The sequence below is a fragment of the Pholcus phalangioides genome, unplaced genomic scaffold, assembly GCF_987345545.1.
Source record: "Pholcus phalangioides strain wild (caught in Gottingen) unplaced genomic scaffold, Ppha-v1.0 ptg000020l_1, whole genome shotgun sequence".
NCBI classification, from domain to species: domain Eukaryota; kingdom Metazoa; phylum Arthropoda; class Arachnida; order Araneae; family Pholcidae; genus Pholcus; species Pholcus phalangioides.
This window is the reverse complement of record NW_028301613.1, coordinates 12341787-12359443: the sequence shown is the minus strand read 5'-3', so window position 1 is coordinate 12359443 and position 17657 is coordinate 12341787. Positions and strand designations below refer to the sequence as shown.

The window sequence follows — 17657 nt, the reverse complement described above, 5'->3', positions numbered from 1 at the left end:
GTATGCGTACTATTATTACAAAGTCCTTGCCTGTTTGAACGGAACCGGAAATAAACTTATTCGGAGTTTTATGGAATCTTGTCTCTCTTCCACGAGATAAACATCGTAAAGAAAGAAACGAAAAATGGTGGAAAATCTGTGGACGTCTTAATGAATATTCAAAAATCCATTATCGTTAACGGATTTCCAAGGATGTCGTTCTTTTTTTGAAGAGAATCGGTTCGATTCGGTGGCAAGATGGCGTCACCTTTTTACGATGGAAGGAGCTGGTGGTCGTTTATTTGAGGTCCCAATGTGTATTTACACCGCAACAGAAATTTTATGCCTCCTATAGCAATCAAATCCGTAAAAACAAAACCAAACGCTGTTACAGCCAGGACCGTCTTAAGAGCATCGTGAGGCCCCCGGGCCAAATGATTTTTCTGAGGCACTACCAGGCAAATTTTCGAACATTTCAACCAGATCCCATTTCTGTGAGGCCCGTGTGGGGCTCCATGCCTTAAGACGGTACTGGTTACAGCACAGAAAAATCCTCGGTTATAAAAATCAGATTTCCGCTTATAAGAATCAAAAAAACAATGTCTCTCAGTGGTGGGAAATCTTTAGAATATTTTTTGTCATTTCGAGAGCTGCTTATTGTCCATCCCTTCGGGAAAGAGCGCAAACAATCCCAAGATGGTCTCTCTGGGCGGTCATTTCTGTCTGTCTGCTTACTGTCACTTTTACCTTTGAAATGAAGCCGTCCCATATTGCCTTCCTCCCCCCCCCCCTCCCAAATAGTAAGGATTATAGCTTTGTGGCAAAGTGAACTTCCTTCCACGAGTGACATAACTTATAGCCGCAAGAGGCGCACGCGCGCGCGTGTGGGGGGGGGGGAGTCTTTTGTCAAAGAAGTCACTCATAAGCGAATCTATCTAGACCAGTAGTGTGCTTCCCAAAGTGGGGAATATCATCCCGGGGGCAATAGAAAGGTCCAGAGGGTGGTAGAAGCTACGGGTGCACAGAAGTGGATGAGGGTGACGATTAAAAAAATATTCTGAAGAAGGGGGGATGATGTGGAACAAAAAATTTGAGAACCCCTGATCTAGAGTTATGCACTCGGACAATAGCCATATCCTGGAGCAGAGCCCCTAGGGGGTTTTGGTGGGTACCCGGCACTGCAGTCTTAACGCATGGGCCCGGGGGGGGGGCTCGTAAAAATGAGAACAGGTTGAAATTTTCGAGAATTTTCCAGATAGCGCCTCATAAAAATCACTTGGCGTGGGGGACCCATGATGCTCTTAAGACGGCCTTGGTCCTCGGGCCAGACTTTCATCTCTATAGTGAATCTATAGCGTGAGAAAACAAAAAATGATGAGAATCATCCCGGGTCTCAAGAATGGAGTACAGCAGTTATACTTTAAAAATTTCATAATCTCGCCTGAAGCCCCCCCCCCCACTCCTTCCCTTGCATATTCTAATGGTAACTGAAGGAGTAACAGCAAAAAAAATTTCGGATATAGGAATCAACCGCTTATAAGAATCAAAATGGCTGAGCCAAGTATGATTCTTATAAACGGTGGCTACTGTGCTTCAAAGAAGTTATACATGGCAATCCCTACCAAAAATGTGTTGTGCTAAAAGAATCGTATGTCGTTTCTCAAGTGTCTCAATTATATGTGTCTTCATATGTGTCTTACAAGCAGGCGCGGATCTATGCCCCCCCCCCCCACCAAGAGAAATGTGAATATGATAATATTACATTGAATAAATCCGTAGAAAACTATTTGCATCTATGTTTTTGATTAAATAACGAATTCAAGAAAACTGACCAAAAAAAATAGAAACAAAGAGAAACTGTGACTGTCCCGAAAAATACGGGACGTATGGTCACTATATTCACAGTGTTTTACAAAAATCGCCTCTCCCAACAGCGAGCTCTAGATCCGCCCCTGCTTACAAGTGTCTTTCACATGGCAATATGACGTCACTCTAAAGTTATACGTAAAAAAACGTCCGCCGTTTCTCCAATGTCTTGTATTGTTGTCCCATTGTTGACCCCAAGAAGAGACAAGATCCGAGAGAGAAACAAGGGTTCGAATCCATAAAAAACGAAAGTAACGGCGTCGTTTAACCTTGGCAAGGCTCATTGTTCTCTCTATTGGCTTTGTTGGCGATTTCTTTTCGGCGGTTTTCCATGTACGTTTTCTTTTTTTTTTTCTTTTTAATGTCTGTCATAGTGACAATACCGTGTCACCAACGTAACATCAACACATCACAGGTTACTTCCGTTCGGGGACTCTACTACACATGCGTTGATTACAACGGCGATGCATCACCGTTATCGATACACACACACACAACAGTTGGAGGTTTGCCAGAGACGAGAGTCTCTTCAACTGGCGTCGTTAATTACAGGTGATGGATATCGTTGATCCCTCTTCTTCTTCTTCAACGAATCTCGAGACAAAGACACCAGAAACGCATCATCGAACCAATGGCGGCTTTAATTACAATAACGTTTCCCGTCGGTGTATTCGCAGCCGAGTATAATGTGTGTGCAATTAAACAGCCAACTAGCCTCGGAAGGCCTTGGATTCTGAGGCATTCTGGGGAAGAAAATTCTCCCTCTAATAGGATTTCTCTCGTATGGGAACAACCCCCTCCTGCTGCTTGGAACACGAAAAAAAAAAAATGGCAAAAAGAAAAGAAACTTTCCGTTGAGAGTGATCTACGGGGTCTCAGCGGGTGACGGCACGTTGACTCCTTGTTGTTATCGGGAAAAAATGATCCCGTTTTTTTTTCCCCTCTCTTTTGCCTTCCCGACGCCATTTAACTACAAAAAAGATCGGTATATTTTTTGGGTTAGTTAACGTTAAGCGATGCCAGTGCCCGTACGGGGGTTCACTGGACTTAAAGGAGAGCGGAATAGTAAACAAAGTGGTTTGTGGTCAGTACATACTCATGAATATTTCTGTTAACTGGATATTTGTAATTTGAATACCATTTAAAAAGAGGATGACTTTTCGGGACCTCCCGCGAAGAGGGACTTGACATAACGACGTGGGGTCGGACGGTCTCCTTCAAGGCCAAGTTGGTTCTTGGCGTGGAATTCATCAACCCCAGCTGTGAGACTCGATTATGCGTGTCTAATTAAAAAGAAAAAGTATCAAGGACACAACCATGAACATGCCGTAACGTTACGTTAACCTTTCTGGTAACCTGTGTGTTACGGGACTCGCCCACTCGCTTTCTATTATGTCGTCGTTATCTCTTGTTGCGTTAATTGCAAGGTGGGGGAGGGACCTGTGCCGTGTTTCGTACTCTCGCCATCATTTTTTTTTTGGTGCCATCTGGATCCGTCTGATGGTTATCGAGTACGTGGTAAGCCGTGGGAATCGACTCGGCGCTATCCAAAATCGTTTCCTGGCTACACACCCACAACTCCTACCTTTCAGGCAATTTGCTTCTTACGATCGTGCACCATGTGGGAGAAGTTTTTAAGGGTTGTCGACTGAAGTTCGTTTTCTGTGGCTTTCCAAATTCGAATCGCGAATGCGAGCCGAGGGATAATAAGTCTCGGCACAGAGAGCAGCGGGGCCCTACGACGGTACAAATATTGAATTATTTCACTTCATTCACAGTGAGAATTATAGATGACAGCATCAACTTCATACACACGACATTAGAGGTAAGTGTAATTAGGCAAACACATTTTCTCCTGAAAGGGTGTAAAACTGATCTCGATTGTCAATAATGGCGGTAGATCAGGCCTAGGATACATGGCGGGGGGGTGGGGTGAACGTATATGCATGGGGATGCTCTATATCAGTGGTTCTCAACCTTAGGAAGCCCATGGCCCAGTAAATCTCTTTTATGTAAGTGAAAGGCCCGGTCATTTACACAACTGACGAAAACTTTATGGGAAAAATCAAACTGAAAATCACTCACGACCCGGTGTGACTAGTGTTAGTGCCCGGTACTGGGCCGCGGCGGTTGAGAAACACTGCTCTATATGATGATGACTGGGACTACAATCTTCGGGAGGATAAGTATGAATATTTGAGGTCGGTATTTCTCCAACCAGGTAGAGAGTCTCAGGACATCACTTTGTCTGAGAGTCGACCCATTATGCCACAAGGCCAGCCCTGCGCAGGACTAGAAAAAGCTAGGTTTTTTAAATATCAAGGACAAAAATTCGTGCTTATATATGCACGCATGTGTCATGCGTGAGAGTGCATTGTTTTTTATTCGGGCACGCGCGCGCGCGTGTGATACATTCCGCCATGCACCAAGTTTGTTTCTGAGGAATGTTTGTTATGTGTTCAAGAAGTTTCGCCATGGCACCTGTCTCCATCTGTGAATGCAAGTACGCAGGTGCAAATCCAGGTTCATGTGTCGGGGGGGGGGCGGTGACGTATTTAAAGAAATCTCTTTGCAACGGAATAAGGCCGGTGGCAGAGTTCTGGCGATCATGTTCATACGTGATTAAATGTCCCTTCTGCCCCGTATTTTACGGGGCAACCCCGTTTTCTCGTCACAATTGTGTTGAGGGGAAGGGAAATCATCCCCATCTCATCCCGTCCGAGGGATAACTCTCGAGGATATAATCACATCTGAGACAGACGGGAGATTCGGGCAATTCGGTAGGGCGAATAAGTGGGAGTGAAAGGCGTAAGGTGAATATGCGTCCCGTATTTTACGAGGGAAAGCCATTACTATCCATTGTGTTTCTGGCGGTTTCGCTCTTAGAGGGACGGGGAAGCTCTTACCCTTTGGATCCGCACCTAGTCTGAGACATCCCTACATCAAAAGTCAACTATTAAATAATAATAACAAAGAAAGGCCAGGGTGCTCCGACATTTTTTCTTTTTGAAGTGGAATCAAAATTTTAGTGAAAATGATGACTCACGATGCCATTGCGTAGGACTTCACCGATACTTATGAGTCACGATGAGTCTGCAAAGATTGTTCCCTGTAAAAAACTAGGGAAGGAGGGGGGGGGGGAACACCTCATTTTTCTTTTCTCTCTCTCACTTGGCCTCGCATTAACCTGAGGCGGCCGAACAATGAGAAAAACAGACTATTAAAAGGCAATACCGACGAGATTTCAGAGGCAATCATTAAACCACTCTGGTCCATGGTCGTGACTCATTTTTATAAGGTGGGCTGGGGCCCCACAAACAACAACGACAGGGTGGAAGTGGACGGCCTAGACTAGCAGGAAGAAGCTGCGAAAATTCGAGCATCGCGTCCCACCTACGCACACACGCGCGAGGTTCGTCTTTGAAGTGTTGTTGAAAGAACGGTCCTCTTTAATGTCGTCGATCCCCGCAAAAGTGTCGTTTTTTTTTTCGTGTTTCTAACTGCGACGGTGGCTCGGTCTAATTATTTTCTGGAAGGAAAGGGCCGGTCTTAATAGCATTCTCTCCGGGCAAAGTGATATTCTCGGGCCCCCTATCTTGCTGAAAGAGTGCTTTCCTACAGTTTCGCATACTTTCCGGCAGGTACCGATTCCTTAGAAATTCCGCAGGGGGAACGTGTACGGCACACATGCTCACCGCGGGGCCAAATGTGCCACGTGACCCCCCCCCAAACCTAATTTTGCAAAAATGAACAAAGCCACGCATTACCAGATCTCTTTAGGTGATCCGCGGTGCGGTTCCAAATCACTTCAGTGATCCGCGGCGCATTTACATATCACTTTCGTGAAAAACGGTGCAACTCCTTAGCAGTCAAGTGGCTCGCAGCAAATTTCCAGATCACTTTTGTGACCAACGGCACAGTTCCAGATCACTCAAGTGGATCCGCGGCTCATTTTTCTAGATTATTTAAGTGAATCGTAGTGCAGTTCAACATCACTTAGGTTGCCTGCGGCACGTTTTTTTAGATAACTTGAGTGACCCGCTGAACAGTTCCAGATCACTTAAGTGGTCTGAGGATACTTTGATGAAGTGGCCCCCGCACTTTCCAACCGGTTGAGAACCCTTGGTGGGGGGAGCATGTACGGTTAAGAAGTAGTAATTCCACCTACTGCTCTTGAGAGTCGTAATACCCAGGAATGTACCCGAAGGAAGGGTGGGGAAAGTGGGAGGATCTGCTACCCCGGATGCTCATTAGGGGCCGTTCAAGTATTATGTCATCATCGATGGGGGGAGGAGGGGGTTTCCGATTTGCTGACTTTTGATGACAAGGGGGAGGGGGGGGGTTTGGATAATGCTTACGTCATCAACCATCCTTTATGAAAATATGAAATATTTTTAATAGCATCTTACTCGGTGCTCCAAAAACGAGGAAAAACCTTTCGATTGTTTGTGGGCACTTGAAGTAACATCTCCCCCCCCCCCCCACTATTGATAAGTGCCCTACGGAGCCACTTTAGTGATCTCTAAATGTTTCGCGGATCCAAGTGATTTGGAAATGTGTCCAGGCCGCTTAAGTGCTCTGGAACTGTGCCACGCATCACTTAAATAATCTGAGAATGTGCCGCAGGTAACTTGAGTGATGTAGAACCACATTGGGGGCCACTTAAGTGCTCTAAAACTACGTCACGTGTCACTCAAGGGATCTCTAAATGTGTAACGGATCGCTTAAGTGCTCTGGAACTGTGTCTCGGGTCATTTAAGTGATCTGAAAATGTGCCACGGGCCGCTTAAATGTTCTGGACACTTAAGCGATCTGTAAATGTGCCGTTTAGTTCATTTTTACAAAATTAGGTTTGAAAAGGGCAGGCCGCATCAAGTAACCCCCGGGACCATATTTGGTCCGCGGGCCTTTATGCGATTTATCATTATACGGCTTAGAGGGTGGGTCGCAATGAATTTATTAAAGATAAATTTTGGGTTCATAGCCTTCAAATAACATTGAAATTAACAGTAATTGATTATAATAACATATACAAAGGTATTTTCCTTCGAAATTTCAATTAAAAAAATAAATTTTTGATTGTGGGAGGGGGGGGGGACACGAGAGCCCCCTATGCACCCCCCCCCCCCCGTATACGTCTCTGATCCCACCAATATGCGTTAGGATTCATAGGGGGAAGAACTGGTGACGAAATTTTGCTGACAAGAGGGGTTGGGGGGGGGGGTCAAAAAGGGCTAAAAATTTGCTTACGTAATACTTTGTGAGTGTTTGAACGGCCCCAAACCATATTCTTTCTCTCTCTCTCCGGGAAATGTTTATTTATGGTATTATTATTAGATTTTTAAATATTATATTGTATTATCTCTTATATTATTATCGTGTTGCATTATTAAATGAATGGCGTTTTTATTAATCATTTTCGTATGAACGAATAATTGTGGAACGAATTACCCAAGTTTCCATGATTTCGTGTGAGAAAGTTTGATTCGAATAACGAGCGATTCGGATAACGAGCATATTGGCGGAATGAGCCGAGCCTCGTTAACCGAAGCTTCACTGCACCTGAATATCCCTTAACTTACATATCACGTACCCGCGGCTCTCTCACCCTACTAATGAAATATTCGTGGCCCCATTGCACTAATTATAATCTATCCGCGGCTCCATTGCAAAGGCAGCCCTTCAACCATAAGATCACACCAAAAGCTCTCGTGCTCCAGCGTTCACGTGGCTCCCTCATTCTATAGCAATAGTATATATACCCACGACTTCCTTTTCCCCCCTTCCCCGCCCCCACTCATGAAATATCCGTGGTTTCATGTCCCTGGTTATCATGTACTTGCGGCGCACGCATGGCATTAGGAGCTATGCAACTGGCCGGGTGAAGTCCGATTCCTAAGGCCGGTCGTCCACTGGAATCGACTTGAAGCGGTGAACGAGTCGCGCAGTCGTCAATATTCACAAAACTAGTCTCATTGAACAGAAAGTAGGCGAACATCGTTCACACGCGTTAGAAACGATCTCGAGCGAGTGACTTCCGGTGTCTTAATGTCGGTTGTTGTCGCTTGCCGCGTGTTGTCGCTTCCAGCGGACGACCGGCCTAATAAACGACTAGGGGCGATGCCTTTGGAAACAGCAACGTCCATTCACTCGCTGCGCAGTTTGAGAAGCAATGTGTTTTGGGGGGAAATCAAGCCCCTCACCTTCTTTGACGAGATATCTCGCGGTATTAGAAGTCTTTCATTTCGGCAATGGTAAGCAATCTAATCGCTTTGCTTTGCAATCACTGAAAATCGGAAGGAAACCCTACTTCATTAAAAGAATAATAATGATAATAATAATGGCAATAATAAGGCATTTAGGCACCGGGATTCATTGATTTCTGCCATGAAAGACTTAATTTAGAACTAGGGTACTCAACCTTTTGGAGGGATGGCACTTCCATGTTTGAAAACGTGTCGCGGGATGCTTAAGTAATCTGGAACAACGTTGTGGGTTACTTGAGTGATTTGTAAATGTGCCGCGAGTCACTTAAGTGATTTGGAGCTGTGCCGGGAATCACTTGGGTGATTTTAAAATGTGCCGCAGGCATATTAAGTGTTCCGGAACTGTACCGCAGTGACCCCTGTGAATGTGCCACGGGTCACTTAGGTTCTCTTGGAATGCGCCGCGGGGCTACTTGAGCGATCTAAATCTGCGCGCGGATCTCTTAAATGACCTGTAAATGTACCGCTGGCCGCTCGAGTGATCTTTAACTGTGCAGTGAGCCGCTTTAGTGATATGGGAATGCCGCTATTCACTTGAGTGATCTGGAACCAGAGGCTTGCACAAGGGGGTGATCGGGGTAGTCCGTGCCCCCTTCCCAAACCAATGAAAAATTAGAAAAAATAATATTTCGGTGAAAAAAAAAATTGGAATATCGAGAGGAAATATATCCCTTTATATTCCACATATTAACCAATTTGTTACATGCTTTGTGAGGGGGGTGAAGGGGGTACATCAAAATTTCTCGAAAAGAAAATTTTAGTGCCCCCCCCCCTCCCCCTTCAAGTCTTAAGTAGAGATCCGTAAATGTGCCACGAGCCACTTGAGCTATGCGAACTGCACCGCGGGTCACTTAATCGATCCGGAAATTTGCCACCGAGTTCATTTTTACAAAATAAGGATGTGGGTCACATTTGACCCGGGGGGGGGGGGGCATGGTGTGAGCATGCATGGCTTAAGATGCCCTCCCACTACTATTCGAAAAATGAATGTCACGAAACTAAACAGGACTAGCTGACACGACAATCGTAAGAAAGTCAGGGGACAACATCTCTGTCGGAGCTGAATTGGAATTTTCCATAGAGAACCGACCACCCGCGGCACCATTAAAAATTGAATAGTCATCGGCTTTTAATGAGAAAATCATCTCGTTTATAGGGAAGGAGGGAATAAAAACAACATCTGGGACGCGCGAGGACGGCCTTGAGGCTCCCAGTGGAAACCGCGGGGCCGATTAAAAGCCGAAACGCAAATTAGACAACGTAGTCCTTGGAACGTTCGCCCACCCTCTTCTCGCCATTAGATTCAACTCGATTAATCCATAGTCTTATTCGGACAATGACCGATCTCGTTAATTTCAGCTTCGGAAATATCCGGGGACCGACTCAAATACCGCGCAGATTCAAATGGCGCATTTTTCAAAAATAGCGTACATAATATAACTCGTAATCGTAACACTGACGTAATCGACGGTCTCCAAGGCACGATCAGATGCGATCAGCGAGTCGCATCTCCGGTTTATGACGTCACGGCGAAGACACGTGAAGCCATCTTCAGACACATAAACCGATTTCTTGAATGAATCGGCGAAAAAGACGTAAGCTCCTTAAGGAAGAAGACACCGCGCGTATATTTTGTGTATGATTTCAAAACTAAAATTATCATCTCGATTTCGCACATGTCACGCCCGAAAACAATCGAACTTGGCACGGCTATCCCCAGGAAACCAATCACTCAATCTCCACAGGAAGAGAGGACGGGACCACGAGCGACCCGATGAAGTTCGATAATACCTGGACACAATTCCATCCACACAGGTCACGTTTCCAACACGAAGAGGGGGCGCGGGTAAAGCAGGATTTAGGGGGCTCTTCATCACGCCCCCCCCCCGTATCAAAGGTGAAGTCGACTGATCTAATGCATATATGTATAGAGGAATCGACATCATCGTCATCTTGCCCTCCCAGCAATAATGGCCGTGCCCCCCAGACTTCCAAGTCTATCGCCGCCTATGGGGCTCTTGCGACTAGGGTCAAAGATATTTGGTTAATCAATGAATATCTGTTGTTTGGATTTCGGGGGCTCCAGAAATATGAAGCCCTGGGCATATGCTTTACTTGTCCATGCTGAAATCAGGCCAAGATTCTGTCCTAAAGACACCCACGTCTTAGATGAGGGACCTTTGACCTTCTTCCGAGTCGCGAGCACCGTCATCGGCTACATCCGTAGCTTTTACTACCCTCCTGGAAGTGAGATCACCCAGTTCGGAAAACACTGGTTCAAACCAAGACTAAAAGCGATGGTTGAAAATGTAACTTGGATGACTTGATTTTATTGAATGGTATCAGCTAATAATAACGGGAATTTATAATCTTCGAACACTCTCGGGCAGAGCCACATCTACGGGGTTACAGACGGGTCTGGTGCGCCGGAGCAGAGGGGGCCGCAAATTTCACTCCTTAACCTCGTCTTCAACATTACGAGAGGAAACCAAAATGCGTTCTTGCCCAGGCTGACCAAGCATCTAGTTGCGGCACTGCTGTCGAGTGCTTAAGAAACAGGTTGAAGACGCCTGTCTTAAGAGGCGCTGGTTGTCTCATGCGGCGCAAATCTAATATATCCAAGAAAAGGCCACCACATTGCAGGGCAGTCAGCATGTAAAACCTGGGGCATCTTTGCACACAGAGAAGCCTCTACTGCCCACTGAACATCAAATGCCTATAAAGTGCGTATCCCCCCCCCCCCGGATACGTTCATTATACTGTCGGAGGGCTGACATGATGCGTGGGTTCACCGTGGCACCGTCCGGGGTCCTCGGGGTGGCCATTTTTACGTAGAATTTTCAAGAATTAGAGTGTAAATCGGTAGTTCAAGACATGCAAGAGACCCGCATGCAGATATGCTGAAACATAAACAGTATCACCAGATCGGAGGCCCACGATACTATCAAGTTCCCCTAAATGCACATAATGATTTAATGGTCTCGCTCGGGTAAGGTCCGGTGGGGGAGCTCTGATTACCTTACGAGAAATAAAAATCAAATGTCATACTGAGGAATCCTTAATGCGTTGTTGGGCCCATGATAGACCTGCCTCAGTCCACCAATGCACTGCCCGGGGGCCTCTGACGCACTTGGGCAGGATTTCCATAAACGATTTTCAGGAGTAAGTGTGTAAACTGATAGGTTGATAATTTCAGGAATGTAAGAGGGCTCCAAACATATATTACTATGTAGAGGGCCCTAGCCCACTTGAGTGCTCATAATTATTCTAATGCGCTAAAATGTAATTAGCCATCCATCGGGCTCGCGAACAGACGCAAAACGCACCGGAGGAACTGGACGACACCCAAAAGCCATATCATTTCCATTGAATTTAATTGACGGGTTTTGATGATGACGATGGCTCTTAGGCATTTCCTAATTCATCATCAAGGCTAAGCTAGGCCGAACATTAAACAAGGGAGCGAAAGCAGCGCCTTGCAGTACGCCTACCAATCCTATTCTCGGACGTGTTGGACATGCAAAAAATTATGGATAATAATATTGGAATAACATATTATCTGATACAGATTAAGATGGGCCGTTCTCGGTCCACCAGAGCGCTGTCCGGAGGACCCCAGATGCATTACGGGAGATTTTCATGAAGGATTTTTAAAAGTGTATAAGCCTGTTGGCTAAGGCATATAAAAGGGGCCTCCAAACATCACTATTCCGGAGGAGCTAACTTACTAGAAAGACCATTCCACTGTGACGAAGTGTAATTAGCCATTCTCGGACTCACTGATAGATACAAAACGCTTTGAAGGAACTGGACGACACCCAAAAGCCATATCATCTCCATTTAATTTAATTGGCGGATTTTGATGACGATGCTTTTATATGCAATAATGCTTTTTTTCGTAATTCATCATCAAGGCTAGGGTAGGTCAAAAATTAAAAACAGGGAAAATTACGTAAGAGAGAGAAAACAGCGCCTTTCAGTACGCCTATCAATCTTATTCGCGGGCATGTTGGACTATGGCCCTCATATCCTGGCGCAGGGCTCCTAGGCTGGAATGTTCGGCCGGCTGCCAAGCCAGACTTTTCACGGGCTCTTCTAAAGTGAATATATAGCATGGAAAAACAAAAAAATGATGGTAATTTTCTCGGGCCCCCAGGTCTGAATGCCTGTCAGCTCCCCTTCCTTTATGGGGGGAGGGGGGCATGTAAAAAAATATGGATAATAATAATAAGTTAGGACTTACAATGGCTTGTACTTCGGAGCTGATGATGGGAGAAGCGATGACCCTCGGCTGTACTGCGATCAGTGTCAGTATCAGTCCGACCAACCAATCCAAAGACGTCTTGAACCGAAGTCTACCGAACGTCTTCTCCATGTCCGTTCGTCGACAACAAATTGCTCTTTGACTAGAGATGGATGACTTTGAAATAATAATAAGCGATAAGCCGGTTTATCCTCTTGTCCGTGTCCCTCAAAAAACAAAAAGAGCAGCAGCAGCAGAGGAATGAGACGTCCGTCCGTCGTCAGACACGTTCGCACAGCTGTTTGCCTTGAGATTATCCTTCCGAGCCGTGTTTATTGTCAGAAGTTTCTTCTCTTGGCGAGAAATAAAAAGGTGCCAAATACCAGGTCATTGGCGACGGGGATTGGAAGTGGTTTTTGCGGAAAGAGGAAGGAAGGGTCTCTTTTTCAAGTAAAGTATAAGTGGGTGGGAATTTCGTGCGAATTTTCTCGAGATTTGAAAGTTTTTTTCTGAGACAGAGGAGTGATAAATGATGTCTCACTTTCCGTTATATAACGGGTGTATTGTTTGTTAATGTGGACGCGTTATATCGAAAGAGGTTTGAAATGGTTGTTTTCTCGAAATCGAAAGGTAACGGTTTCTCCCGGTCAAATTCAGAGAGACAGATGCATCACGACTTGGCGTGGAAACAAAAATTGACTCAAGAAATTCTTCTAAGAAATTCCACTTTTATGTATAAAATGTGCAATCTGGGGCATTGGTTGGCTAAAGAAATTCTACTATATTTAGAAATCATGTAATTTTTCTCGTTTATCGCGTAATTTCATTTCACTAATGAAATTTTCGATTGCGCATCTATTTCCTTTGGGTCGATTTTCATTGGTCTTCTTTCCACCTGTTCTTAACGACTGTGGTCAATTTCTTTCGATTGTTCGTTATCGATTCTGAACGATCTCTTTCCATTAGTTTCGTTACCTTTTTCGATAAGTTTCGATCTATTTCAGTTAGATCGATAAGTTTCGATCTTTTTCAGTTAGATCTCTTTCGATCTGTGTTCTCTTTGATCACTTTTAATTAGTTTCGATCTCTCTCATATAGTTTTGATATCTTTCAATTAGTTTCGATCTTTTTCATTTAATTCTCTTTCCTTTAGTTTTGGTCTTTTTCATTTAATTCTCTTTTCTTTAGTTTCAGTCTTTTTCATTTAATTCTCTTTTCTTTAGTTTCAGTCTTTTTCATTTAATTCTCTTTCCTTTAGTTTTGGTCTTTTTCATTTAATTCTCTTTTCTTTAGTTTCAGTCTTTTTCATTTAATTCTCTTTCCTTTAGTTTTGGTCTTTTTCATTTAATTCTCTTTTCTTTAGTTTCAGTCTTTTTCATTTAATTCTCTTTCCTTTAGTTTTGGTCTTTTTCATTTAATTTTGATCTTTTCACTTCGATTTCTTTTAGTTAATTTCGATTTCTTCCCTTCGATCGTTTCCATTTAGATAACATTAATTTCATTTAGTGCTAGATCAAAGTGATCTAACACTATTCACGTCATCTTTTTTTTAATTATTTTCAATCTGTTCATTTAGTTTCGATCACTTTGATCTCTTTTAATTAGTTTCGATCTCTGACATCCTTCAATGAATCTTGGTCGATTTGAATCTATCATTTTCCAGTTAATCTCTTTTGCGTTGATTCTGTCAATCGCTTTCAATTGATAGATCGATTCTGGATGAATGCTTTTTTACTGATTTCAATCAGTTCTGTTTATTAATCTCGCTTTCATTTAATTCTTACTGTATCCGAATTTTGCAATTGACTTTTAGCGATCTCTTTCAGCTGATTGCGAACCATTCTAGATGACATTCTTAATGGATTTTGATCGATTTGAATCGATCTCTTTCAACTGATTCTTTCGATCTCTTTCAACTGATTCTTTCGATCTCTTTCAACTGATTCTTTCGATCTCTTTCCGTTGATTCCGTCACTATCCCTTAACTTAACATGATCGAATCTGGTCTATGACTTTCAATATATTCTGAACATTTTCGGACGACATTGTACAATTAATTCTGATCGATTATGCACCGATTTCCTTCAGTTTATTTCTTATTGGTCCCTTTCAATCGCGTTTGATCGATTCTGAATGATGTTTGTCATCTTTCAGCTGATGGTGATCAATTTTATTTAATGGTATCTATTTTTTTTTTAAGTATGTATATTTTAGACCGACTTTAATTCTTATCGATCTCTTTAATTGATTTTGAATGATTCTGATTTGTCGTTCAATTTATTCTGAACGTTCTTGGCTGGCATTTTTCTAATAGCTCCGTTTCATATTCCATGATATTTTTCAATTGATTCCGGTTTATTCTTGATGCCATTTTTCTACTGATTTCAATTGATTCCGTATTAACCTACCTCTTTCGGTTAATTCTTATCGATCTCTTTTAATCGATTCTCTTTCCTAAGAGATTCTGGAGAATATTTTTTAATTGGTTCTGATCGATTTGAATCGATTACTTTCAATTGTTCCTGATCGATTCTAGATGATTTCTAATATTATTTTTGATCTATTCTTGTCTGTTTCTTCAAGTTGCCTCTGATCGATTCTGATTGACATTCATCATCTTTAAATTGATTCTGATAGATTCTGAATGGCATTTATCATCGGAAAATCGAAAAATGAAAGCAATGAAAGCATTGAAGAATCGATTCTGAAGTGCATTTCATCGATTGTTTCTGATTGGCACTTACCATCCACGATTCTGATGTACTCTGAATGTCATCTATCACCCTTCAATTGATTCCAATCGATTCTCTGAATATAATTTATCATACTTTGATTGATTCTGATCTGCATTTATCATCCTTCTGTTGATTCTAATTAATTCTGGATGACATTTGTGATTCTTCCATAGATTCTGGAGGCTAGTTTTTGATTGGCATTAATCATCCTTCAGTTGATACTACTCGGCATTTAGCATTCTTAAAATGATTCTGATCGGCATTCATCATCTTTTAGCTGATTCTGATGGACATTTCAAGCATCGCTCAAGCTATCGGTTATAACGACGTTAAGGACTTATAATTACTAGATAATTTACATTAATTTCCATGTCGATTAATCATTTAAATAATAATAAATCTATTCCATATAGATTTTTATTATTATATTAATTTTTATTGAAATATATTTAGTGTAGCATTTCACTGTCTTTTAAATATATTATCGGCAAATTCACTGAGGAATTCGGCGTGTTTTTGGAAAAAAAATGTCAATGGAAATGACGTTGGATCATAACGTAATGACAAGAAGTTCTTAAATTTCCTTTGACGTTATCGATTGACGTTGTTATAAACGGGTTATAACTTCTATTTTAGATATCGTGACAGTTCCTGTGAAACGAATCACATGACCTGTGCACAGTTATTATTTAAATATTTCAGGTGCGATAGATTGATCGATTGAAGAGGAAAATGAAAACCAAACAGTAAAAAAGTAAACCAATTGCGTTGAAGGATGCGTTTCGGTGAAAGTAAAGGAAATGAATGGGTAAATGAATGAAAGAATGAATGAATGAATGAATAACATCATTCATTCCCATCAAGTAGACAAAAGTGAATGTCGGCTGAAAGAAGAGGAAGTATCCATAGTTTTGTTTGTTAAATTCGTGTTGTGACCTTCGTGACGATCACGTGAGGAAATTGTCGCCAAATTCAAATCTGATCAACAAAACATAGTGTTATTTTACTAGCAATTTGTGTGTCGTGCTTGCAGGCATCAAAAATCTAAATGGAATAATTTGTAGAAGAGCAAAATAAAAGAATCTAAATGAGATTTGGTGACATTTTCAAAACAGTTGGCGAGAAAGGAAAAAATGGTCACTTATATCACTTGTACAACCTCGATAACTCATTTTTCCGAGTTGAAAAAAAAAAAATTTAAATGACACTATTAATGTCTTTTGTACTTGAATGACACAACTGATTATTATTTTTTATCATAATTATCACTGATATATTTTCATTATTTTTAATAATGGAAGAAAAAAAAATTGTTCAAGTGAAAAAAAATATATATTTAGGGAAAAATAACAAAATTTAAAATTAACTTGAAATAAAATTTAAATAAAGTAAAAAAATATATATATCGAAAATTAAAAATTCCAATCAAAATACTGGTAAAAGCTATTTAATTAATTTAATTATTCGATGATTGAATTAAATTTAAATTTATTAACACAAGAAATTGAAACTTAGAATAAATATAAAAAATGATATGAATTTTTTAACATTTATTTTATTTAGGTTTAAACCTTTCAACTCTTAGTATATTTTCCGCTTTATTTATTGAAAATGCGTAATAAAATAGTATTGATTTATTGCATATTATAATTATTTATTTATAGGGTTGGGAATCGATTAAAATTTTCAACTGGTTAATCAAAAATTTTTGGTCGATTAATCGAACATTTTTCGTAACTATGTATTGTTAATTGATGCTATATAAAAATATATTTTGTTCATTTCTCTCACGCACCTATCCACCAGATGTAAACAAATATAAGAACAGATCAGGAAATCAATGCTCCCCCTCCCCCCCAACTTGAAGCAGTTAAGTAATTATGATGAACATAATTTTGTCAACCATGTAATCTCTTCACTTGGATTTTGTCGGCTCTTTTTTAAATCGGTTATTTTAGGTTAGTCCCGGATTTCGAGACTACTTCCGATCACGCTGTGGTTTGTTTTCCTAGAAACTCTTCCCGGTAGATGGCAGCACTATAACAAGCATTACACAGAAACAAACTTCACGTTAGGTTCACAACACGGACACGCACATTCCAACATGTACCAATTCGCAATGTGAAGTTCCGCAGAGGACGAGGTTTATGTGTGGGTTAGTAGTAGAAACTCTTCCCAAATGGTACTTGTGAGGAAAGGAGCTTACTGTCCAAAGAATTTAACAATATCACAAACTACTTAGTCATAGACCATTTTGGTCTAGTCATCTGAAACTCCTATCAAACTCAATTCAGAACTAAAATCATCAGTTTTCGATGAATCCACTTGTATGGGTACATAATTTGAGACATCCAATCGCTTTCGTTGAGCAAGTTAAAAATTGCTAATGTTTTTCAAACAAATTTTAATCGAACTTTGATCGGATTGATCGAGTCGATTAACTCAACTAAAACTTTCAACAGCGATCCACAATTGATCGATTCACTGACCCGATTATTCGATTAATCGGACCACATCCCTATTTATTTATACTTGTAAATAACAAACAAATCAGTTTAAATATTTAAT

The 17657-nt window shown here is 41.6% G+C and overlaps 1 protein-coding gene across 1 annotated transcript in view; it reads right to left on the bottom strand.

The window, feature by feature from the left end:
- The window catches only part of LOC149070983 (matrix metalloproteinase-28-like), a 38120-nt gene extending 25457 nt beyond the window's left edge, over nt 1–12663 (bottom strand). The window contains exon 1 of the mRNA XM_089248560.1: nt 12355–12663. Coding sequence (XP_089104686.1) covers nt 12355–12486 — 132 coding nt within the window. The 5' untranslated portion in view covers nt 12487–12663. The remainder of the gene's footprint in view (nt 1–12354) is intronic.
- Between the last annotated feature and the right edge of the window lie 4994 nt (nt 12664–17657).